Consider the following 26,455-nt stretch of genomic DNA (forward strand, 5'->3'; position numbering starts at 1 on the left):
AGCCAACCCAGACAGGAAGATCACGTCAATGACTCAACCCACTCAAGTGACGCACCCCTCCCAGGGGCGGCATGGTAGAGTACCAGTAAGCCAGTGACTCAGCTCCTGTAACAGGTTTAGAGGCAGAGAATCCCAGTGGAGAGAGGGGAAAATTTGAAACTCACAAAAAGACATTCGGTAGCTCCTACCTACAGTGCCCTCAAAGTATTCAGACCCCTTGACTTTTTTCACATTTTGTTGGGTTCTAGCCTTATTCTAAAACATGTATTAAATCATCCACCTACACACAATACCCCATAATGACAAAGCAAAAACAGTTGGGGGAAAAAATAATGTTGCTAATTTATTAAAAATACAAAAGATATCACATTTTCATAAGTATTCAGACCCTTTACTCTGTGCTTTGTTGAAGCACCTTTGGCAGCAATTACAGCCTCGAGTCTTCTTGGGTATGACGCTACAAGCTTGGCAGACCTGAATTTGGGGAGTTTCTGCCATTCTTCTCTGTAGATCCTCTCAAGCTCTGTCAGGTATTTTCAGATCTCCCCAGAGATGTTCGATCAGGTTCAAATCCAGGCTCTGGCTGGGCCACTCAAGGACATTCAGAGACTTGTCCCGAAGCCACTCCTGCGTTGTTTTGGCTGTGTGCTTAGGGTCGTTGTCCCATTGAATGGTGGACCTTCGCCCCAGTCTGAGGTCCAGAGTGCTCTGGAGAAGGTTTTCATCAAGGATCTCTCTGTACTTTGCTCCGTTCCTCAATGCCTCAATCCTGACTAGTATCCCAGTCCCCGCCGGTGAAAAACACCCCCACAGCATGATGCTGCCACCACCATGCTTCACCATAGGGATGGTTCCAGGTTTCCTCCAGGCGTGACGCTTGGCATTCAGGCCAAAGAGTTCCACCTTGGTTTCATCTGGTCTGAGAGTCTTTAGGTGCCTTTTGGCAAACTCCAAGTGTGCTAATGTTGTTAGCATTCTGGTAATAACTCTGGAAAAAATATATATATATTTTTATTATTATATGAGAAGGGAAGAAAATTCCCACCTCTTTCATTGTCAATAATAAACATTTCTTGATGAAGAATGCTGAAAATGCTGTGATTGAAGAAAAATTGTTCAGATTAAATTACATTTAAATAATTATAATTTCTACACACTTTCTACCTGGTTTAAGTCGTTTAAGTTTTTACATCAAGAAAGATATATACAGTGTATATATATACTGAACAAAATTATAAATGCACCATGCACCAATTTCACTGCGTTACAGTTCATATAATAAAATCAGTCAATTTAAATGAATTTCAAATATATTTAGGCCCTAATGTATGGATTTATGCCCTCCCATGGGTGGGCCTGGGAGGGCATAGGCCAACCCACTGGTTGGGCCTAGCTCCCCAATCAGAATGAGGGTTTCCTCACAAAGGGGCTTTATTACAGACAGAAATACTCCTCAGTTTCATAAGCTGCCGGTGTGATTGGCTCATTAAATGTCAGTATTGTAGGGCTCATAAAATGCATTGAATATATGGCTCATCAGGCTCAGGTAGCATCAGGTTTGGAATGTTCATGCTGATCAAAGCTCTAATCAAATCCAGACATATTTATATCCTTTATAATGCTTTAGATTGACACTTCAGGTTTTGGTGGGAAATACCGGGTTACCTGGGAGAAAAGTGATTTATTCTCGGAATGGAACATTTGTAAAATACCGGGAAAATATTCAACCCGATTTCCTACCATGGTAAATTAGGCTAATGGCGAAAAGCAGATGGTCATATCCAATCTGATTAGTCGAGGTGAGTAAATTCTTTCTCGAGCTTCCTGCTGCTTAACCATTTAAGCCCAATGGTTTCAGCAGAGAAGCAGACGTTTGGACACGAACACTCCTTTTTTTTTAAAAAAAAGCCAAATTTTTCAAACACAAAAAAACAGTATTCACTTGACTCAACAACACGCTTAAACCTCAAACCTTTTGGAATGTGACTTTTGATTTTTTTCGCCCCGCTGTGATATATTTATAATGTAGGATTCCTTTTCGATCAATTACCTTGCAATCAGATCACACTTCAACCGTTAAAAATTGAACTATGATTAATTTTGTGATGGAGATCAATAGTGTAAATGTTATGGCAGACTTGAGTGTGAACTGTAATATCGGGTCACTTCTCAGTGGTTATGGTACAGCTGTAAGGTCTCTGATGACCCCTAGTGGAAGTTAACGTTCTGTCTCTTCTTTTTCTCTCTGTATTTCCCGCTCTTCTTTTATCTCTTCCCCGTCCTGCTCTGGTTTTTAGGGGCCAAGTTCCCCATCAAGTGGACGGCTCCTGAGGCTGCTCTGTACGGCCGCTTCACCATCAAGTCAGATGGCTGGTCGTTCGGCATCTTACTCACCGAACTGGTGACCAAGGGCAGGGTGCCCTACCCAGGTGAGAACACAGACAAAATGAAAAACCATGTTTGCGTCCCACATGGGACCCTTTTCCCTATATAGTGCATTTCCTTTGACTAGAGCTCCTAGGGAATGGGCACTATGTAGGAATTAGAGTGGCATTTGGGACGCAGTCCCATAACAACAATTGGAGTCTGTGAGGCTGTCCATCTGGTTAAGATACTTCAATTGTATGATGCCTGAAACTGGGAAGCAGATTTCTTGTGTGACCAGGAGGAGTAGTCATAGAAGTAGATGCCAGCACAATGTAAACAAGGAAGTGACTCATTTGGTTAAAGGTGATCCGTCACAAGTCTTATAGCCTAGACTAGTTAATACTGTCATAGGAAGTGGGCCAGGGGTGACACTGTCTGATTGCTGTTTTTGTCTCTGTGGGGTAAACACACACACACACAAGCTGGCTGAGATTAGAGGAGACCATCTGGTGGGATCTGATCCGGAGATTGAACACCACTCTTGTTTAGAACCATCTGTCCCAGACTGATGGAGCTCTGGGGAGAGAGAGAGAGGCTGGCGGGTGCTCTGAAACACTGACACACACACAGACACTAACCTTCAGGCCAGGCTTTGGAACCCGAAATGATTTTCCAATCGTTTCGTTCTGAACAGTACCATTATTTTAATTTTTTCCCCGACCAGCAAAATTAAATTCTGAACCGGTTTGAACGCCTAACCCTTTCTGTTACTTTTTAAACCTCTTGAAATCAACCTTTTTATTACATTTAGCTCGACATTAAATGACTTCACCAATCAGTGCAGATAGAGCAGGTTGCTATGGAGTGTGCAAACTATTTACATGCATTGTACAGACCATTGTTAGGGCGTGAGATGCGACTGAAATTTTGCAGGTGGGGAGAGGTGGTGGAGGAAGAGGCTTGACTTGAAGGGCTGGGCATCTTGTTGTTATGACATTCGTTATCTGAATTAGGCCCACAGATTTATACCTACGGAGGAGCGGCTTCTACAGTATGAAGGAACTTTGAGTGTCTTTGAACTTCAGAGAGTTGCCTTGATGTTGGACCAGCGCTAGCTAGCTATCTAAGAAGCTTGTGTGTGCAGAGCGGCACCATAATTTAAATAATAACAAGTCTTACCTTTTTGTAGTTAATTAATCACTACAGTGCCTTCGGAAAGTATTCAGACCCCTTGACTTTTTCCTCATTTTGTTACGTTACAACCTTAATCTAAATTTTTGTTTTGTTTTTTTAATACCTCACAATGACAAAGCGAAATTAGGTTTATAGATTATTTTTGCAAATTTATACAAAAAAAAAAATGCAATACCTTATTTGCATAAGTATTCAGACCCTTTGCTATGGGACATGAAAATTGAGCTCAGGTACATTCTGTTTCCATTGATCATCCTTGAGATGTTTCTACAACTTGATTAGAGTCCCCCTGTGGTAAATTCAATTGATTGGACATGATTTGGAAAGGCACACACCTGTCTATATAAGGTCCCACAGTTGACAGTGCATGTCAGAGCAAATACCAAGCCATGAGGTCGAAGGAATTGTCCGTAAAAGTCCGAGACAGGGTTGTGTTGAGGCGCAGATCTGGGGAAGGGTACCAAAAAACCTCTGCAGCATTGAAGGTCCCCGAGAACACAGTGGCCTCCATCATTCTTAAATGGAAGAAGTTTGGAACCACCAAGACTCTTCCTAGAGCTGTCCACCCGGTCAAATTGAGCAATCGGGGGAGAAGGGCCTTGGTAAGGGAAATGACCAAATACCCGATGGTCCCTCTGACAGAGCTCTAGAGTTGCTCTGTGGAGATGGGAGAACTTTCCAGAAGGACAACCATCTCTGTAGCACTCTAACAATCAGGCCTTTATGGTAGAGTGGCCAGATGGGAAGCCACTCCTCACTAAAAGGCACATCACAGCCCATTTGGAATTTGCCAAAGTCACCAAAAGACTTTCAGGCCATAAGAAACAAGATTCTCTGGTGTGATGAAACCAAGATGGCACTCTTTGGCCTGAATGCCAAGCGTTACGTCTGGAGGAAACCTGGCACCATCTTTATGGTGATGCATGGTGGTGGCAGCATCATGCTGTGGGGATGTTTTTCAGCGGGAGGGATTGGGAGTCTAGTCAGGATCGAGGCATAGATGAACGGAGCAAGGTATAGAGAGATCCTTGGTGAAAACCTGCTCCAGAACACTCAGGACCTCAGAATGGGGTGACGGTTCACCTTCCAACAGGACAACGACCCTAAACACACAGCCAAGACAATGCAGAAGTGTTGACAAGTCTCTGTATGTCCTTGAGTGACCCAGCCAGAGCCCGGACTTGAACCCGAACAAACATCTCTGGATAGACCTGAAAATAGCTGTGCAGCAACGCTCCCCATCCAACCTGACAGAGCTTGAGAGGATCTGCAGAGAAGAATGGGAGAATTTCCCCAAATACAGGTGTGCCAAGCTTGTAGCGTCACACCCAAGAAGACTCAAGGCTGTAATCCCCAAAAGGTGCTTCAACAAAGTGTGGAGTAAAGGGTCTGAATACTTATGTAAATGTGATATTTCCATTTTATTGCAAAAATTGTTTAGCAAAAATGTCTCAACCTGTTTTTGCTTCGTCATTATGGGGTGTTGTCTGTAGATTGATCAGGGGGGGGGGGAGTTTTTAGCAGATTTAGAATAGTCTGTTACAAAATGTGGAAAAAGTCAAGGGGTCTGAAAAACCTTCTGAAGTTGCTGTATAGCATCCTTAACTAGCATTAAAAAAGTTTATCCATTCTTCTCTAATTAAATATCTCTCTCCCTAATTTCTGAATCCCGCTTGTAACATCAGCAGGCTACAGTAGACTATGCTTCGGAAGGGGAGGGGCAGGCAGCCTACACGCACTGGCAAAGGTTTTCAGCTGGCAGGCAGACAGTGGAATAAGTTTCTAAGTGACAGAGGGCTTTGCATATTTTTTGTGGGACTGGAAAAAAATGCCTGTAACATAATATAACGTTATTAACCGGTTCCCATGCTTTTAAAATAATGCTTGTTCCTGGAACAGTATAGAAACACTTTCATTACTGATTCTGATTCTGTTCCTTGAAAAATGTCATTGTTTTTGGTTCTGTTCCCTGAACCGATTCCAACCCCTGATTCAGGCCTCCTATTTATTTATGCTTTTTGAGGGGGAGGGAGGAGGGGGTGTAATATAGGCTAGTGAAGCGATTGGAGCGACTTCTCAATGGAATTAGATCACAGACCTAGTTTTGTTGTGGATAATCTTGATTTTATTGCGTGACCTAACTGACACGGTTGACTGCACAGTTAATGTAATGGGCACTAAACAAACTAACCCCCCCCCCCCCCCTCCTCGCTCTGTTATTTATCTCTTTCTTTCCATTTCTCTCTCTCCACTCAGGCATGGTGAACAGGGAGGTCCTGGAGCAGGTGGAGCGGGGGTACCGTATGCCCTGCCCCCAGGGTTGTCCCGACTCCCTCCACGAGATGATGAAGCTGTGCTGGAAGAAGGACCCCGACGAGAGGCCCACCTTCGAGTACATCCAGTCCTTCCTGGAGGACTACTTCACAGCCACGGAGCCACAGTACCAGCCCGGGGATAACCTATAGTCAGGCCTGGCCGCAGCGCAGCGCAGCCCTGGACCCCTTCACCGTGCAAAGTATCCCTCCACCCAGGAGGAACAGACTCTGATACAGACGCATGGAGATTAAACGCTATGAATAATGTGCTTCAGAAAAGGCAACTGGAAGCTTGGTTATCGAGTTGCACAAACCACTGCTATCCTTGATGATAAAAATAAATGCTTTTTTTTTTTTTTTTTTTTTACACAAATTTTTACTGATCATTTTATTGTCTTTTTTATTTCAGGTACTACAGGTCTTAGTTTCTATGACTTTACTCCTTTTGTTCCTTTGTTTTTTTTTTATTCCTCAATTTCCCACATGGTTCTAATGATCATGTTATTTTTCGAAGTGACCAATCATTCTGTTTTGTTGTTTCTAAAATCTTTGTTGAACTGTGAAAATGCCACATGAGAGAGATGGGTAGGGGCCCTTGGAATAAGAGCTCTTCAAAATGGTGGATGAGAGAGAAGGATGTACGGTAAGCGATGAGAATTTTGTCAAGTACTGTGGGAATATTTCAGTTAGGATAATGCAGTTCTGTGTTCAGTATATTTCATCAGTTCAACAGGAAAATGCTTTTCTTTCTCCTGTGTTTTTCTGAACGATTGACTTGAGTGGCGCGGATCAGGGACAGTTGCGTGGGTCCGTCTTGTCTGCTCATTTTCTATTTTGTTTGTTGATTTTATTCTATGTAACTAAGAATAATTCACATCACGGACATGGTTCTAGGTTCATGTGAAGCCTTCCCTTCGTGTCCTTCAGTTGGACATTTTTACAACACTAAGGCCATTGTGTTATGTGTCCCTGACCATTGCTATGCCAAGTTAAATAGCCTCTTTAAAGATCACTACAGAGTATTTTCTGCATATGTAGGAGTAAGATGAAGTTGCCCCTAAACGCTGATCTTGGTTCAGTTTAGCATTTCCCCTATTTGTTATGGAAAGGGAAGCTGATCTTAGATCTGTACCTAGGGGAAACTTCACCCCAGACCAATGTATCACTGTGAGATGGGAGAATATTCAGCTCTCCTTGCAAAACCCACAGCCCTGTAGATCACTAAGCTACATGCCAATGTGTCTCGTCTCTGCGCATATCATAGCACTACACAACACAAACTAAAATGTTCTCTCTCATAGTTCCAGAATTTGAATTTGTTGATACAACCACCTGATTTGGCCATTTACATGCCAGCAAATGCTTCTACACACCTATGTTAAAGAGGACTTGGCCTTCTCTTTCACATACATTTAGAAGTCCTTCAACAAACGTTCTGTTTTGGATTTTATACTTGACTCATCCTCACGTGTTTCACTTTCAGTTCTAAAAATGGTTATAAAAAAAAGTAACAATTTTGCCTTTATGGGAAAATATTGCCAAAGCACCTGAACAGTTTTATGTTGTCTCCATGTGATTTTATTGTGTGAATGGATTTAATTCAGTCTAGATACAAAGAGAATGAGTTTTTATTGACATTTTTGTTTTTATAAAGTAGTCATAACCCGTGAGCAGTCAGTTATTTTAAGACTGCAACAGGAGGAAGCTCAAAGGTCTTTTTAATGTGTCATGTCACATCAACAGTTGTCATTTTACTCCTTTGTTTTTCTTTAAACTCATCAATTCAGTGATGCATTTGATCATGCATACTTGCATAGATGGGCAGAACACACATGGTCAGCTGAGGTTTTAAAGAAGGGCTTTGTACAAAGTTGTGAAATCCTAATTTTATAAATAAATAAAAAAGGACAGCAAAGACTAGAATGCAAGTCATAAAGTTGGTGTAAAGAGAAATATGATTTAGATACTAATCTGTGGAATTTGTACAGTTGGAAAATTAAAAATGTAAATGTGTGCTATTTGTTGAACTCGTTAGATTCATCAGTTTCATACAGACAGTTGATATCACGTTTTTTTAAAGACAGCTAAAACTAGAATGCAAATTATAACGTTGGAGAAATAATTATGGATGCTAATCTGTGGAATTTCTACAGTTGGAAAATTAAACATTTCAGATTTGAATGTGTGGTATTCTTTGCTTAATTCGTTAGATGCAATAGTTTTATATAGACAACGGGGAGTTGATGTCACTTGTCGAGGCACGAGCTGTCATAATGTTAATATTATTATTAATGAATTCTTTTTGTGTCTGTTACATTGACGGAGATCTATTAAACTGCCCCGGATTTACCTAGACTATGGCCCGTCACGTGACCAGACGTAACCGCGAGCCCTGCTCTAATTGAACGGTAATCTGTTTTGCACTGTCATGTTGTCAACAATGCTACGTTTTTATCAAAACCAATAACTGTTGCATGTGAAAACACCGAATCCTACTCATTACTCCATGCGCGTCACTTTTGCCGTCGGACAAAACGGAGCACCAGGCTCAAGCCCAAGAGGCAGCCGGTTCCAAATAGATTGCAATCAACGCCAACCTGGTTCACCCGGTTGTAGCCACTATGATTGCATAAAGTCATGTGAGAATCACACTTTTCCTACGCGGAAAGGCATTTCAACCAGTCGCAGTGGGCGGGACTCCATGTTGAGCAAGCGATAGTACACTAGCGGGCTACTTCCCTGTCTAAAAATTTGAGCGAAATGCCTAAAAAAATTATAAGGTTGACTGTCCGCGATGTCAGATTTCCAACGTCTTTGGAGCAACATGGTTCAGACGCAATGGTACGTGCATCAATGCAATGAATGCTTTCTTTCATAAGTTGCAGACACAAGTTATTTCTGCAGCACTTGCTTTATTCATGTCACATCTACCCCTACATATGGTAGGCCTAAGGATCATATAGGAAAATATAAATGTGGCTTCTTTCAGCACACCGACCCGGACTACTCTGTCGCCTATGTTGTCATCGAAACTGATCAAGGAATGCAAGGATATGGGTTGACTTTTACTGTGGGGAGAGGCACAGAAATTGGTAAGATTCTTGATCCAACCTGCACCATTTTCAATGTGTTATAGTTGGTGGGCTTTGTTTAGTAGTCTAAATACATGTTATCCACAGCGACATCTTGTGGTAATGTGTAAACACTACAGGTCTGGCTTTGTATGCATAGGTGCTCCCAGATCTCTAAATGATTATGCATTACATGCTAGTTGTCCCAATGTGAACCGATTTGCCAGTCTGAGGATAATACTGTGTACTGTTTTCAAATGAGTAACTTTTGTCCCTTTAAACTGCAGTTGTGTGCGCTGTGGAAGCCCTGTCAGCCCTAGTTGTTGGGAAATCTCTAGAGGAGATTGTGAGTGACTTCCGTGGATTTTACCGTCTCCTCACCAGCGATGGACAAATGCGATGGGTGAGTGTACACAGCCACTCCAACACAAACTACCCTAATCAATCCAAACTGATTAACTAACCTTCACTGAAATATGTGTGTAATCAGCTTTTTTCCCCCGGTCTTGTGCCAGATTGGACCAGAGAAAGGAGTCATTCAGTTGGCCACTGCGGCGGTCTTGAATGCAGTATGGGACCTCTGGGCACGGTCCGAGGGCAAGGTGAGACATTGGAACCCTGTCCCCTATATAGTGTGCTAGTTTTGACCATGGCCCACATTGCCTCAGTAATCGTTGCGGTCTGAACCTTGTAACTGAATTTATTTATTTTTCAAATGAATTGAAAGCAGTAACCCCTCAATGTACTCTGAACATATCATAGGACCAAGAAAATGTACTCAAAATATGTTTCTTCTTTACATTTTTTATTGATTTTTGGTTCTGAGGTTTTCATCAGACAGCGACGCTATTGGATGTTAGTGGACCAGGCATGCCAAGCAATATAGCAAGACATTTCATATGTCGAGATCCTGCTAAAATGACTGTTCTCCTTTTTGTCAACAGCCACTGTGGAAGCTGCTTGTTGACATGGTAAGTTGCTGATATGGAGAGCTTTTTAACCTGAGTAAAACATCAAACTTAAAGGAGAAGTTTATTTTTGACAATCAAATCTGTATTTTGGATGTAAATGGCATGTTCTAGAAATGTCAAGACAGAAACTTACCCAAACCAGCGATTGACATCCTCGTTCTGTAGTATGTGGGCTCGAACAACTCCAAATGCGTCTTTATAGAAACAGAAAAGCTCTCGGTATAGTGATGCAGGTCTTTAGATGTGTACAAATGAAATTGTCGTGCCGAACTTTATCCGCAACGTCATATTCCATTTTGTGCGACGTTGGAAAATGTTGCGGATAAAGTTTGGAATGACACAATGTAATGTGTACATCTTGGAATGTGCTGTAATCAGACACGTTTTAGGATGAGGTAGTGTATGTACATGTGCTTGTACATGCTTGTGTTCTTCCCTCAGGACCCCAGCAAGCTCATCTCATGCATCGACTTCAGATATATCACTGATGCCCTTACTGAACAGGAGGCCCTTGGTATGTCTTGCTGAACACTGTCCATAATATGTTCCTCTATTGCCTGAAATGGCCATCTGCACTCTGTTTTAACAGGTTCACAAGGTAGTCTACAAAAACCATTACCTATTATCTTTGATCTGTGTGTTCGCTCTCTCTCTCTCGCGCTCTCTCAGATATACTTGTGAAAGCTCAGACGGGGAAGCAGCAGAGAGGTAAGCACACTTAAAGGGCTTGAGACGTTAATGGCTTTGATAAGTGGGTTTGAGTGGCTGTAATTGCTCCTCCATGAACACATAGACGTATGAAGTGCCCTACGATCTTATAATATACTCAGTACTGCAATTATAAAAATGTATCTTCCTCTCTTGGATTATGAATTTTATTAATGAAGTGTATTGATATGACTGTGTGACCTCTCAGTGGACCAAATGCTGAAGGAGGGTTATCCTGCCTATACCACCTCCTGTGCCTGGCTAGGATACTCCGACCAGCTGCTGAAACAGGTCTCCTCTCATACACATGCTGTGCAATGGTCCGAGTGCCAAATGGCACCTTATTCCCTATGTAGGGCACTACGTTTTACCAGGCCCCATAAGGAAACAGTATATACAGTGTGGTCCTAAATTATTGACACCCTTAATAAAGATGAGCAATAATTACTGTATGAAATAATAAAAATGCTGAGCTATATTGAATGCAAAAAAAGTGGATTGTTTTCTAAACTAATACAATTTCTCAGAGTTTAACAAGTGATACTTTTTTGTTCTCAAAAAGATAGGGGTCAGAATTGACACCCCTGAAGACTCTTATGAATAAAGGAGTCGAAAGTTTAATATTTGGTCCCCTAGTCCTAGCATGCAATGACTACATCAAGCATATGCAGTTCGTTTTGGTTTGTTATTGGTAATGGTGAGAGGTTAGCATGTCTTGGGGGTATGGGTGTCAATCATTTCGGACCCCACTATGTCATTCTGTATCTATCTTCCTATAGCTGTGCACCGATGCACTAAATGATGGATGGACCAAGTTCAAAGTGAAGGTGGGGGCTGACCTAGAGGATGACATTCGCCGGTGCAGTTTCATACGGCAGATGATTGGACCCCACAACACACTGGTAAATCGGTGATGCCGTTGGATTCAGTAAACCTAATGCACAGGATTGGATCAAGTCATTCTGCAGCCAATTGTCTTCTCTGTTTCAGATGATTGATGCTAACCAAAGGTGGGACGTAGGCGAGGCCATAACCTGGGTGACCAGGCTGGCTGAGTACAAACCCCTGTGGATCGAAGAGCCCACTTCCCCTGACGATATCCTGGGACATGCTACCATCTCCAAGGTGATGAGGGAAGGATCTGAGGCCTGGTCTCTTTCTCAATTTCTTTGTGATTCCTCGCATCCTATTTCCTCGCCTCCTTTTCAACTGTATTAGAGCAGGTCCCTCCCCTTGGACCTTTTCGCTGATGTGTTTTGAGGAGTCAAGGAGATGGGATGTGAGAAATTGCGGCAGCACAAATTGAGAAACGGTCATGGATTCAGAATACAAGGTTATTCTCAAAGCCTTGATGCTTGTTTCTGCTTAAGTTTCACATTTCTGTTCTGCCATTGCAGGCCTTGGCTCCGCTTGGCATTGGAGTGGCCACAGGAGAACAGGTTAGGACTCACTGTGTGTCAATGTTACTGACTCATTGTGTTCAGTGTTTCACACTAGCGCTATCAGTATTTAGTCAGTTTAACTGATATGTAATGAATGTTGTTCTTGTGGCCCCTCCAGTGCCATAATAGAGTGATGTTCAAGCAGTTCCTCCAGGCGTCAGCGTTGCAGTTTGTCCAGATTGACAGCTGTAGACTGGGCAGTGTCAACGAGAACCTAGCCGTGCTGCTCATGGCCCACAAGTTCAAGGGTATGACATCAGCGGTCATATTCATAAAGCATCTCAGAATAGGAGGGCGAATCTAGGATCAGTTTTGCCTTGTAGATAAGATTGTATGGATGGGGGGGGGACTTGATCCTAGATCAGCAGATGAGCCCAGCTGTGCGTGTCTCTCTGCCCGTGCTGCGTGTTTATCCTTTAATCTATTTCCCCAGTGCCTGTGTGTCCTCATGCTGGAGGTGTTGGACTGTGTGAGCTGGTTCAGCACCTGATTCTCTTTGACTACATCTCTGTGTCTGCCAGTCTGGACAACCGGTGAGTGAACATCCCAGCCCGTCATTCTAAACCTTTCAAGCTACAACGACATAATATAGAATATAACCATGACCCCATAATTTTTTCATTTGGTTATAACTGTGTAGTTATTTGAGCTGTGGTCAGGGGCTGAAATAAAATATGTTTTTCTCAGGATGTGTGAATTTGTGGACCACCTCCATCAGCACTTCAAAAGCCCTGTTGTGATTCAGAACGCCCACTACATGCCTCCCAAGGTATGGTTTAATCTACATGATCTGGTGTTGTGGTCATTCATTTAAGTGCTGTGGATCTTTACGTCTTGCCCATGGTTTCTGTTGGTCATTGTTCCATCAGGATCCAGGCTACTCCTGTGAGATGTTGGAGTCGTCAGTGCAGACACACCAGTACCCTCAGGGGCAAGTGTGGAAGAAGCTCCAGTGACGAGTACGGTGTCGTGGAGGAAGCCGGGCAGTTGAAGTAGATTTTTCAACCAAGCACAAAGTTGCCAGACGATGACATTCTTAAGTAACCATTGAAAAATTCCTGTATTTGGTTATCATTGCACAAGATGAAATGATTTCACTTTTGTATGTTTCTAAAAGGGATGTGTGGAAATAATCAAGCTTTAACTAAATGTATACATTCTTTATTTACCAAATTCCTATGATGCAAACCATAAAATACACAATTGAATCTAAAAAGGCAACAGGTAGACACTGTACAAGAATATTTCAATCAAAAGGAAAACCTCCCAGATATTACACTGAACAAAAATATAAACACAACATTTTAAAGTGTTGGTTTCATGAGCTGAAATAAAAGATCCTAGAAATGTTCCATATGAACAAAAAGCTTTTTTTGTTTTGTGCACTAATTTGTTTACATCCCTTTTACTGAGCATTTCTCCTTTGCCAAGATAATCCATCCACTTGACAGGTGTGGCATATTAAATAGCATGATCATTACACAGGTGCAGCTTGTGCTGTAGACAAACGGCCACTAAAATGTGCAGTTGTCACAATGCCACAGATGTCAAGTTTAGGGAGCATGCAATTGGCATGCTGACTGCAGGAATGTCCACCAGAGCTGTTGCCAGAGAATTTAATGTACATTTCTCTACCATAAGCTACTTCCGTCATTTTAGAGAATGTGTTAGTACGTCCAACTGGCCTCACAGCCGCAGACCACGTAGAACCACTACAGCCCAGTATCTCCATATCTGGCTTCTTCACCTGTGGGATTGTCTAAGACCAGCCACCCGGACAGATGATGAAACTGTTTGCACAAACAAAGAATTTCTGCATAAACTCAAATCATCTCAGGGAAGCAAATCAGCTTCCTCTGACCGGACTGCAGTTCGTAGTCGCAGCAGTTTCAATTGTACCAGGCAGATGGCGTGTATGGTGTTGTGTGGGCAAGCGGTTTGCTGATGTCAACGTTGTGAACAGAGACCCGTGGTGGTGGGGTTATGGTATGGGCAGGCATAAGCTGCAATAAATTAATAGCATTTTAATCGATAGCAATTTTAATGCACAGAGATTCAATGAGATCCTGAGGCTCATTGTCGGGCCATTCATGTTTCAGCATGATGATGCATTAGCCCCATGTCGCAAGGATCTGTACACAATTCCTGGAAGCTGAAATGTCCGAGTTCTTCCATGGCCTGCACACTCGGACATGTCTCCCATTGAGCATGTTTGGGATGCTCTGGATCGACATGTACAACGGTGTTCCAGTTCCCGCCAATATCCAGCAACTTCGCACAGCCATTGAAGCGTGGGACAACATTCCACAGGTCCCAGTTAACAGCCTGATCAACTCTATGCGAAGGTGTCGCGCTGCACGAGGCAAATGAAGGGTAGTCACACCAGATACTGACTGGTTCTGATCTATGCCCCTATTTTTTTTAAGGTATCTGTGACCAACAGATGCATATCTGTATTCACAATCATGTGAAATCCATAGATTAGGGCCTAATGAATTTATTTCAATTGACATTTCCTTACATGAGCTATACTTAAAATCTTTGAAAATGTTGCATGTTGTGTTTATATTTTTGTTAATTGAAGCCCGTTTAAACTGCCATCTACATTTTGATGATGCGTTGGGGATTGTAGTCAACGATCTTCGTCTTCTGCACGGAAATCATCTATTTTCTCCACCGTCCGAATGAGCTTCAGCTTGGGGAAGGGCCGAATCTCTCTGGAGCTGTAAGGGAAGAGTCATCACGTTTGGGCCGCGGCCAGACACTTTCTGTCAGAAATGTATGGATTGAGCCAATGATTTTGCAATGGGAGTCATCCATTGACGGATAATGGACGACAGTCCGTCAAACGCACAATATGTAGGCCTTTGTCCGTTTTGCAACTAGTCTGAAAACAGTTGAACTTTTGATGGACAAATACAGAAGGATGAATGTGTATTTGTTTTCATTCATCTGTGTGGCCATAGCTTTACACACCTGTCACTGCAGTGTGTATATCTCAGTTGTGTCTGTCATGAACCTACTTTCACCAGGCTGGAGGGAGAAAGGCAGGAATGAAATACCTTATTTTACTACCCTGCTTTTATTATAGACCGGTCATTACACTTAAAAGATCATCCTTTGAGTCAAAGCGAATAGGGAATTTAAGCTGGTGTCTGCCCCACCTCAAGTCCTGTGATATGGGCGATCATGTAGGTGAGGATGGCGTAGCTGGCGATGTTGAAGGGCACTCCCAGGCCCATGTCCCCCGAGCACTGGTACAGCTGGCACGGCAGCTTCCCGTCAAATACGTACAACTGACACAGGGCATGGCAGGGGGCAGCGCCATATGGTCTGGGAACAACACAGGCACAGGTGTGTGAGCAATACAAACCAACATTGACTGTTAAGTGTATACACAGTGAAGTCATAAGACTGTCAGATGCCTCTTGAGGTTCCACGCGCACATGATGATTCTTCTGGATTGGTCTTGATTGTGTCAACTTTCTGTAGTTGATTACGCCTTGTCCTGTGTAATCTATAAGGGAAGTATTATCCATGAAAATGAAGCACTAGTTCCATTTTTTTTTAAATGAAACACTCATAATCCTAAAATACCATGTCAGGGTGTGGCGTACCTGCGTGCATATTTCTGTATTCCGCACCATAGTGCCTCCACTGGAAACTATACACTAGTCCCAGGTCTCCCTCATCCCGGTCTCTGAACCCCATCTTGTCCAAGAAGTGTCGGGACCCGTTTGCATCCCAAATATTCACCCCTTTCTCTGAGAGCTCCTTGGCATTTGTTGTGCCCTACAGCATACACACAGAACCAAGACCTGTCAACTTCTCTGCCCCATGTATGGTATGGAGCACCACCTACTGGATGTGGTATGCAAGTGTGTAGGCAGACCTACAATTCAATGCATTTTAGCTAACACACAAGTGTGGATTATTTCAGAGGATATGGTTTCATTCTTACTTTGATAAACCAAAGTAGTTTTTTGAGAATTCCTTTCCAGAAAAACCCTTTTTGTTGTCAACAAAGGAAACTGATCTGGAATGATCAACAATGATAAACATTTGCAAGTCGCCTCGCTTTGAGTCCTTAGAAAACTATGCAGTATTTTGTTTTGTGATGTATTATTTCTTAGATTGTTAGCCCAGAAAACCTTTAGTGTTATTACATACAGCCGGGAAGAACTATTGGCTATAAGAGCGACGTCAACTTATCAACATTACGACCAGGAATACGACTTTCCCGAAGCAGATCCTTTCTTTGGACCACCAACCAGGACATTGGATCTAATCCCAGAGGCCGACACAAAACAATGTGGTCCCAGAAGAGGTAGACAGAGCGGCCTCCTGGTCAGACTTCGAAGGCGTACCCACCGCTTCCGAGTATATTACTCGCCAATGTCCAGTCTCTAGACAACAAGGTAGACAAAATGAATTTGCCTTCCAGAAAGACATCAGAGATTGTAACATTCTCTGTTTCACGGAAACATGGCTCTATTGGCATATGTTGTCGGAGTCGGTACAGCCACAGGGTTTCTTCATGTGTCACGCCGACAGAAATAAACATCTCTCTCGGGAAGAAGAAGGACAGGGGTGTATGCTTCATGATTAACGACTCATGGTGTAATAACATCATACAGGAACTCAAGTCCTTTTGTTCACCTGACCTAGAATTCCTTACAATCAAATACCGACCATATTAAGAGAATTCTCGTCGGTTATTGTCACAGCCGTGCATATCCCCCCTCAAGCAGACACCACGACGGCCCTCAAGGAGTTTCACTGGACTCTATGTAAACTGGAAACCATATATCCTGAGGCTGCATTTATTGTAGCTGGGGATTTTAACAAAGCAAATTTGAGAACAAGGCTTCTTTTATTCTACCAGCACATTGATTGTTGCGTGGGCAATACACTGGACCGTGGGCAATACACTCAAATTTGCTACTCTAACTTCCGCGATGCGTACAAGACCCTACCCCGCCCTCCCTTCGGCACATCCAACCACGACTCCATTTTGCTCCTACCGTCCTATAGGCAGAAACTCAAACGGGATGTACCTGTGACAAGAACCATTCAACGCTGGTCTGACGGAATCCACGCTTCAAGATTGTATTGATCATGCAGACTGGGAAATGTTCCGGGCAGCCTCAAAGAATAACGTTGATTTATACGCTTATTCAGTGAGTGAGTTTATAAGGAAGTGCATTTTAGATGTACCCACTGTTGTACCCACTGTGACTATTAAAACCTACCCTAACCAGAAACCGTGGATAGATCAACCACTGCATTTAACCATGGAAATGTGACTGGGAATATGGCTGAATATAAACAGTGTAGTTATTCCCTCCGCAAGGCAATCAAACAAACGAAATGTCTGTGTAGGTACAAAGTGGAGTCGCAATTCAACGGCTCAGACATAAGACCTAGGGTCTACAGGCAATTACGGACTACGAAAATAAATCCAGCCAAGTCACTGACACCGACGTCTTGCTTTCAGACAAACTAAACACCTTTGCCCGCTTTGAGGATAATACAGTGCCAAAGACGCGCCTGCTACTAAGGACTGCGCCCCTCCCCCTCTCCTTCTCCGTGACCGACATGAGTAAGACATTTTAACATGTTAACCCTCGCAAGGCTACTGGCCCAGACGACATCCTTAGCCGCGTCCTCAGAGAATGTGCAGACCAGCTGGCTGGTGTGTTTACGGACATATTTAATCTCTCCCTATCCCAGTCTGCTGTCCCCACATGCTTCAAGATGGCCACCATTGTTCCTGTACCCAAGAAGGCAAAGATAACTGAACTAAATGACTGACTACCGCCCCGTAGCACTCACTTACGTCATCATGAAGTGATTTGAGCGACTAGTCAAGGATCATATCACCTCCACCTTACCTGCCACCCATGACCCACTTCAGTTTGCATACTGCCCCAACAGGTCCACAGACGATGCAATCGCCATCAGACTGCACACTGCCCTATCCCATCTGGACAAGAGGAATACCTTTGTAAGAATGCTATTCATTGACTACAACTCAGCTTTCAACATCATAGTACCCTCCAAGCTCGTCATTAAGCTTGAGGCCCTGAGTCTCAACCCCGCCCTGTGCAATTGGGTCCTGGGCTTTCTGACGGGCCGCCCACAGGGGTGAAGGTAGGAAACAACATCTCCACTTCGCTGATCCTCAACACTGGGGCCCCACAAGGGTGCGTGCTCGGCCCCATCCTGTACTCCCTGTTCACCTATGACTGTGTGGCCATGCACGCCTCCAACTCAATCATCAAGTTTGCAGACGACACAATAGTAGTGGGCTTGATTACCAACAACGACGAGACAGCCTACAGGGAGGAGGTGCGGGCACTCAGAGTGTAGTGTCAGGAAAACAACCTCTCACTCAACGTCAACAAAACAAAGGAGATGATCGTGGAGTTCAGGAAACAGCAGAGGGAACACCCCCCTATCTACATCGACGGGACAGCAGTAGAGAGAGTGGAAAGTTTTAATTTCCTCTGGGTACACATCACGGACAAACTGAAATTGTCCACCCACACAGGAGGCTGAAGAAATTTGGCTTGTCAACTAAAACACTCACAAACTCACAATGCATCACCGGGGGGAAACTACCTGCCCTCCAGGACACCTACAGCACCCGATGTCACAGGAAGGCCAAACAGATCAAGGACAACAACCACCCGATCCACTGCCTGTTCACCCCGCTACCATCCAGAAGGCGAGGTCAGTACAGGTGCATCAAAGCAGGGACCGAGAGACTGAAAAACAGTTTCTATCTCAAGGCCATCAGACTGTTAAACAGCCATCACTAACACAGAGAGGCTGCTGCCTACATACAGACTCGAATCATTGGCCACTTTAATAAATGGATCACTAGTAACTTTAAATAATGCCACTTTAATAATGTTTACATATCTTACATTACTCATCTCATATGTATATACTGTATTTTATACCATCTATTGCATCTTGCCTATGCCGCTCTGTCATTGCCCATCCATATCTTTATATGTACATATTCTTATTCCGTCCCTTTAGATTTGTGTGTAATAGGTAGTTGTTGTGGAATTCTTAGATTACTTGTTAGATGTTACTGCACGGTCGGAACTAGAAGCACAAGCACTTCGCAACACTCGCATTAACATGCTAACCATGTTAGCATCTGCTAACCATGTATGTAACCAATACAAATGTATTTGATTTGAAATAGTTAGCTAGTCATTTGAACAGTCAGGAGGTAGTGCTTTGTTGTTGCATGCAATTCCCACCATGTCAAAATATTACATTGGTTTCAGTCGTGCGTTTCAAACTTGAAACGCATACGCACAACTTCCAGCACACACAGAAAAGTAACTTCAGCGATTTACCCCGGAGACTGTATCTCGATTGTGAGCCAAAAAACAGAGATGACCCCCGTTCCTGTTCGGTCTCCCTTTCGGTTGCCGTGTTGTAGAATGTATTCACATTGACTCAGATACACGCGTTCATCACAGAAGAGAGACAACGACGTGTTTCCGACCTGACTATCTGCTTTCTTTGGCTCTTCGTTATTACAAGATGCTGCTGTATGTATGTCAGAAGTAGCAGGCATTTTGTGGGTTAGCTAGCTAACAAAAATACAGAAAGAATTAATATAGTGTCAGCTTCTGCGTTAACGTCTCGTTCAATTTTCGGGTTTAATTTGGTAGCCGTCGAAGACACTACATAAAGTTATGTCCAATCAAAAAAAAGATGGAGGCAAAAACATTTCCTGGTCTAAAATCCTTTTTTACAATTCAAGTGCGATTTCCTAGAGGAACATGTCATACAGCGTGGCCCTTAAAGTGATCCCCACCCTTGTGTCGGTAAAAAGCTGAGGGATAGGGCTGGAGAAATGTAACCACTCTCAAATTCATAGACAGAGCTATGGATGCAAGGACACACCATCCATTATATCAAAGGGCTCTATTCAATCTGTACAGCTGAAGCATTACAGAAGCGTTACACATTCCGAGATAGAAATGTAAAGGTAATTTTCGATTTACCTGACACATGCAGCGTTTACCGTGAATGCAGGCTACGCTAAAGCAGGAACATTGCCTTTAAATTTCAATCATGTTGTAAAGCTCAACTTCCGCGATGCGGAATGAATAGAACCCACAATTATAGACTGCATAGGCTATATAGTGTTTGTTTCCAAACATTGCACTAACTCTCTTGCACTGACTCTATGCACACACACTGGACTTTACCCACACACTCACACATTCTTACACTTACCCCCCACCCCCACACACACCTTACATACGCCCACACACACACATAACATGCACACACACACACACACACACACACACACACACACACACACCACTTATGCTGCTTCTACTGTCTATTATCTATCCTGTTGCCTAGTCACTTTACCTCTACCTATATGTACAGTACATACAGCAGCTACCTCAATTACCTCGTATCCCTGCACGACGTGGTACTGGTACTCCCTGTACTCTGTGCTTTTCTACTTCCTGTATACAGCCATGTTATTTTTACTCTTTATTTTTACTCATTATTCACTGTGTATTTATTCCTCGTGTCACTATTTCTATTTTTTATTAGATTCTTCTCACTATTTCTTATGTTATCTAACTCTGCATTGATGGAAGAGGACCCGTAAGTAAGCATTTCACTGTTAGTCTACACCTGTTGTCCATGAAGCACGTGACAAATACCGTTTGATATGGGTTCTGATGTGGTTTGACAGTTGTACTAAGCTCATGAGGCATTTATAACATACAGTATATTCTTCGAGAATCAATGGGTAAATATAATTTACTTATAAATCCAAAAATGGATGTAGCATAATTCAAATACAAAGTCAACAGAAGGTGGATAAAGTAAAATAACCCCACTCACCACCCCCCAACCACCACACACACCATACACTATTATACAGAATTTAAAAGAGTAGAAATTATACCAGTTGACCATTATTGTGAGAAACTAGAATCACACACACATTACTTCACTTGACACACTAACAGAGATAAACAGATTCATCGCTCATCTGATTTCATCTTCAAGACATAATCACCGTCATTATCAAAGTTAATAATTCACACACACAAAGACACAGGAACACACACCTCACTGAGATAACATTGTCAGAGACACCTCTGATGGGCAGATCTTTATATCAGGGTTGGTGGCATTACTACTGGGTCCAACCATACAGTATGGGTACATCCTCTCTTTAAATTTGATGTCTTTGTAAGTGTAGATGTGAGTCATATATTTGGAGTCGTAGAAAGATACTTCCCCACTGTCATAGTCCAGCTGCACTTTGATCCTCTCGGGTCTCCTCTGCAGAGGGAGGATCTCGCCTACTCCTGCTATGTACTTGCTGTTCCTCAACCAAATAGCCCAGATTCCACATTCTGGTGATACAGTCAGATTTTTCTTCCTCTCGATGGACTCTTCGGCCACACCCATATCCCAGAGAGGATGGTCCCCCACCTCCAACTCCCAGCTGTGCTTTCCTGAGCTGAACCCTTCAGAGCCCAGTACAATTTGATAATTCTCAAACCGTTCTAGGTTCGTAGGTTGCTGCTGCCATTTTTGACTCACACTGGTCAGATCATCAGACAGAGACAGCCAAGGGGCAGCAGTGTTGGGGTCCAGAATCACGGGAGCTGTAAGACAAAGAAAGACATTCTGTTGGTTAGAGAATATAATATAAACGATCAATAATTTGTGACCTGGGGAGTTCTAGTGGTCTAAGCCTCAGGAATACATATATTGCTGCAGCATGGGTACGAATTCGGCCTATGCTATTTCAGAACACTCCCTTACATCTTTACCTTTCTATCCTATCCAATATAAATATGTACGGTGTGGACCCGCCCAACTCCTTCAAAATAAACTATCAATAATGTATTATGAAAGTACTTACCATATTAATAGATGTATTGTATTGTGCCATACTCACTGTGTTTGATGATCCCTTGCATCTTCTCCCAGATTCTGAACTGCAGGTTGCCCAGGTGTGTGGCTACATTTATCAGTGCTCCTGAGAGCAGCTTTGGATTGGGCAGTGTGCACTGGGTCCTAAGAAAACATTCAGGAGTCAGTGATGCTTTGGGGTTGGGTTCAGAACCAGAGAGAAGAGAGAGGAGGCATAATCACTTACTTTTCAATCATGGCCTTGTAGTTCTGCAGATGAAGGACAGCATACTTATCAATATTATCAACGATGTAAGTCATATATTTTTCCTGTGTGGAATGTATTTAGAATCTATGTAAAAACATATTACACGATATGTCTGAAAGAGAGCAGTTCTTACCTGCACCAATGAGATGTCTTCAGTTCGCAGCTCCTCTATGTCTCTGATCGTGTCTGAAAGTGATAATGTACCTCTGGTCATCTCTTCAATCATGCTCTTCCTCCCTCACTGCAGCTATCCTGGCCTTCTCTTCCTGTCGTAGAAACTGGTAAAGCTTCTCAAACTCCTCCTCAATCTGCCTCTCTGTGTTCTGGGCCTGGCTCTGAAAACAGTGAGAGGAATAGCTCTCACAAGTGAAGTCCATTGTTGCTGCAACCTTGTTTGACTTGTAATCACCTTAATGTGTTTAGTTGTTTGATCACAGACTTGTTGAATTTTCTTAAAGTCCTTCAGCTTCTCTTCAAGGGGCTTTAGGCCAGTCTGGAATGAGACTTCATCCTGTAATAGGACATAACCTCATTGAAAGAAACTAATTTTACTGGAGAGAGAGAGCAGTCTAACTGTGTTACTCAGCTTTAACCTTAAACTCTACTGAGTCATTCCACTAAAATAGTGCCTGTTGCATCCCTTTGATAATTTAAGTGGAAATTGTGAACCAATATTGAATTTTATAAGCCTGTTACAGATGTAGGATCTTCAGTTGAGCCATTTTGCTTTAGAAGGAAAATAGGAAATGTCAATCATAATTAAATAGACATTTTTTGTAGGGGTTGATACATTTTCCATTAGGGCAAATCAAGTCTGAAATTTCAAGTTGAAATGACAATCTTCAGAGGCCTTTTTAAAACTCAAATACACTACAAGTTTGCATTTTCTTTTGTGCAGGAAAATTCTCAGCATCAAAAGAGTGATCAAATTAATATCCTATATCTGTATATTAATTGAAGTGCCCTTTAATATAGACCCCATGGATTATTCAATAAATCTGATTTTTTTATACGATTATAGACTTGCTAAAGTGCCAAAATGCAGCATTTTGACTTGTCCCTCCGTGCACACTTGACTTCAAGGAAGATTTCTACCCACTTAACCCCAAACTTTGCACCATAATTGTAAAGCCCTATTTATTTTGTTGCGTTGACAAAGTAATTTCTGAAGATTATTTTTAATTTTATGTGATTAGTGTATCATTTACGTCTGTCCCTCGTTTTAAAGTCAACCCTGTTATGTGAACTGAACTCTCGTTTTAATATGGTGAAACTATTCCTTTTTAAATATTTTTTTTTCAAAAGAAACAGACTTCTAATATTAAAATCATAGTGTAAAACCAGGTGAGCTGGATCTATGCTTTTGGGGCATTTTCTGGTGTTTTGTGGAGGAAAACTGAGTGGGTCGAGCATAACGAGTCAACCCTGTTACTCATAGACAGACTAGAATTTTTTTTTTAATCTATAATTTTTTTAAGCTTGCATTCAATTGCCACTCCCTGTTGCACACAACAAGCTTCCATTCCCCATTTCACAAGGGGATTTATGGCTGATTTAAGATGAAATCATCAACCCTGTTACGGTCAACCCCATACTTTATTTGGCACTTAATAGGCACTTACTATATATTTTTTTTAATTTAACCTCTTGAAATGTGTTCTTTATGACAGATTTATTTTTGACCAAGTTACACTTCTCAAAATCCACCAAATTGTTGGAACAACCTTACTAACTTCTTTATTGAGGGAAAATGTAAATGTAAACTGCAGAGACAGGGAATCAGTGACCCAGTGAAAGACACATTCTGTAAGATTTTCTGCAGTTCAATTAATGAATTAATTATATATCAATTGATGTAACTGCATCATCAATAATATATTTTTCATAAATGTATTTAATTACATAGGTTATTGTTAGATGATGGCTAATTAACTTGGCTCTTGGTGTCACCCTGCGAGAGTTTGTTACATTAAGAATATACCTTGCTGCAGTAGAGGTTTTTTGAAAAAAGTTAAAGTTCCAGAACTACAGCTGTCCTATAACACATTAATCAAATTGTGTGTTCCTGCAGCTGCACAGAAGATCTTGAATCTTTAACTATGTAGACTGCAGAGCTCCTTAGATCCTGATGCCAACATAAAGGACTTACCAGACTCGTCTCACCTCTCTTTTCAGTCATCTGTAAGAAGGACTCACACAAGTTCTTCAAAGCCAAGTTAGGTAATTCCATCGAAGATGTGCTCCTGCAAAGGGGACAGCCCCGAGACGGGGTCTTTTTCCAGGTCTTCTCCAGACATTCTTTACAGAAGCTGTGGCTACAGGACAGGATGAGAGGACGCTTGAAGATTTCCCCAAACACAGGACAAGAGAGATCCTCCTCTAGGAGAGACGATCTGGAAGCCATTTTCTCAGATGGTGCCACTGACGGAGAGATCTTTATACGCTCCTTCCAAGCTGAAATGAAATGTTTTTAGTTTCACCTTTGAAATTAGCACTAAGATTTGACCCAGAATTACATAATGTTGAAATGATCAATACAATGTGGTCATGGATATTGATTAATTTCATATACCACTGGCTACCTTCAGTTAACTGGTCAGCAAGGTTATTGTTTTTCATTCTACGTAGGATATCCAGTGTGACATCCACAGCCATATTCTCTCCATAGGTTCGCACCAGCGTATCCACCGTTTCCTCCTTCTTTGCATTCTGCAGTTGACTTGATGGGATGGAGGGACAGCTTTCAAACTTGTTCTGAATCATGTACCACTGAAATCTTTTCAGGTCATTTTCACCCAGCTCTTCCAGAATGTCCATCAGCAGCTTAGGGACAGGATTAGATGTTGTCATCGTAGAACACCAGATACAGTAACAGCACTACTGGCAGTATACTTTAACCTTTAGTTCTAACTTTGTCCTTAAGAATCCCGGTGTTGTGTTCGGGAGAGTGAAGGTAACAAACAGCCCTTTGGTAATTGAGTTTGGTGAAACACCTCCAGAAAGGTGAAGTTACAGGAAAGCAGAACTTCTGTAAGACAGAAAAAAACATTGGTGTAATTGTGTACAGGGAAAGTTCCATTTCCTTTCAACACTTTCCATTGTTATGTAGTTTACAAACCATTAATAAACATCTATAGCTCGATGGTTTAAGACTATAGTTTTGCTACTTGCCAAATAGTTAGCTTGTGTGTGGCTGTACTTTTACCAATGGCAGAATTATTACAGTGCAGTTATAGTACACGCTCTTCTCTGTAAAGATATCTAGTCAAACGTTTACCTACCTTACAGTCTCAGCTTCTGGAAAGTCACAGTTTTGAGTCAGAATAGGTCTATTTCATATTCGCTCTTTGTATGTGTTCAGTATTTCACTATTCCTAACAGTTTAAATCCCAATGTAAATTAGAATCCTGGAGTTAAGGCATGTGTGAAGCCTGGAGCGCTGAAGAGTTAAAACGCTGAACTGTACTTCACTTCAACAGTCGGGGTAGGGTTTACAGGAAATCAGGAGTCTGGTTATGCGCAGTAATGGTGTATTGTAGATAAGAATGAAAGACACAAGAATGAAAGACACACATGACTGTAATATGTCATATAAGAGCCATGTATTGTACAGACACGCTCTCATGCACCCCTCCCTGGCGTCTCCCTGTGACTGTATCAGATTACAACAAGTGTAGACCTTACCGTGAAACACTTACTTACAAGCCCTTAACCAACAGTGCAGTTCAAGAAGAGTTAAGAAAATATATTTTACTAAAGTAAACTAAGTAAAGTAAAAAATGTAAAAAAAACAACACAATAGCCATATACAGGGGGTACCGAGTCAGTGTGCGGGGGTACAGGTTAGTTGAGGTAATTTGTACATGTAGGTAGGGGAGAAGTGAGCATGCATAGATAATAAACAGCGAGAAGCAGCAGTGCACAAAACGAGTGGGGGGGGGGGTGTCAATGTAAATAGTCTGATGGCAATTTGATTAATTATTCAGAATTCTTATGGCTTGGGGGTAGAAGCTCTTAAGGAGCCTTTTGGTCCTAGACTAGGTGTTCCAGCACCGTTTGCTGTGCGGTAGCAGAGAAAACAGTCTATGACTTGGGTGACTGGAGTCTATGACAATTTTATGGGCTTTCCTCTGACACCGCTTATTTTATAGGTCCTGGATGGCAGGAAGCTTGGCCCCAATGATGTACC

At 42.3% G+C, this 26,455-nt stretch overlaps 2 protein-coding genes and 2 pseudogenes across 3 annotated transcripts in view; 2 read left to right on the forward strand and 2 right to left on the reverse strand.

The window, feature by feature from the left end:
• Positions 1 to 8,057, forward strand: part of LOC129822764 (tyrosine-protein kinase Yes-like) — a 54,403-nt gene extending 46,346 nt beyond the window's left edge. For both annotated transcript variants that reach the window (XM_055881152.1, XM_055881153.1), the window contains exons 11-12: positions 2,298 to 2,429; positions 5,818 to 8,057. In XM_055881152.1, the coding sequence (XP_055737127.1) occupies positions 2,298 to 2,429; positions 5,818 to 6,026 (341 nt within the window). In that variant the 3' untranslated portion in view covers positions 6,027 to 8,057. The remainder of the gene's footprint in view (positions 1 to 2,297; positions 2,430 to 5,817) is intronic.
• A 319-nt stretch (positions 8,058 to 8,376) lies between these two features.
• On the forward strand, positions 8,377 to 13,435 carry enosf1 (enolase superfamily member 1). The gene is made up of 15 exons (XM_055881154.1): positions 8,377 to 8,717; positions 8,866 to 8,968; positions 9,235 to 9,350; positions 9,463 to 9,549; positions 9,892 to 9,918; positions 10,360 to 10,432; positions 10,588 to 10,626; positions 10,835 to 10,917; positions 11,406 to 11,528; positions 11,617 to 11,751; positions 12,024 to 12,065; positions 12,187 to 12,316; positions 12,502 to 12,601; positions 12,756 to 12,837; positions 12,938 to 13,435. Exons 1-15 carry the CDS (start codon positions 8,637 to 8,639, stop codon positions 13,022 to 13,024), a joined length of 1,308 nt encoding a protein of 435 aa, XP_055737129.1. The 5' UTR covers positions 8,377 to 8,636; the 3' UTR covers positions 13,025 to 13,435.
• Positions 13,436 to 15,207: 1,772 nt separating this feature from the next.
• Positions 15,208 to 19,930, reverse strand: LOC129822766 (thymidylate synthase-like; annotated as a pseudogene).
• A 1,064-nt stretch (positions 19,931 to 20,994) lies between these two features.
• Positions 20,995 to 25,287, reverse strand: LOC129823359 (zinc-binding protein A33-like; annotated as a pseudogene).
• Between the last annotated feature and the right edge of the window lie 1,168 nt (positions 25,288 to 26,455).

Source organism: Salvelinus fontinalis, chromosome 25 (genome assembly GCF_029448725.1).
Source record: "Salvelinus fontinalis isolate EN_2023a chromosome 25, ASM2944872v1, whole genome shotgun sequence".
Classification (NCBI taxonomy): Eukaryota; Metazoa; Chordata; class Actinopteri; order Salmoniformes; family Salmonidae; genus Salvelinus; species Salvelinus fontinalis.

Coding starts and splice junctions, on each gene's coding strand:
- enosf1 (XM_055881154.1), top strand. CDS start 8,637: ATGCCTAAAAAAATTATAAGGTTGACTGTCCGCGATGTCAGATTTCCA. Junction 12,317..12,501: donor CATGGCCCACAAGTTCAAGG/GTATGACATCAG, acceptor CTATTTCCCCAG/TGCCTGTGTGTCCTCATGCT. Junction 12,838..12,937: donor CCCACTACATGCCTCCCAAG/GTATGGTTTAAT, acceptor TTGTTCCATCAG/GATCCAGGCTACTCCTGTGA.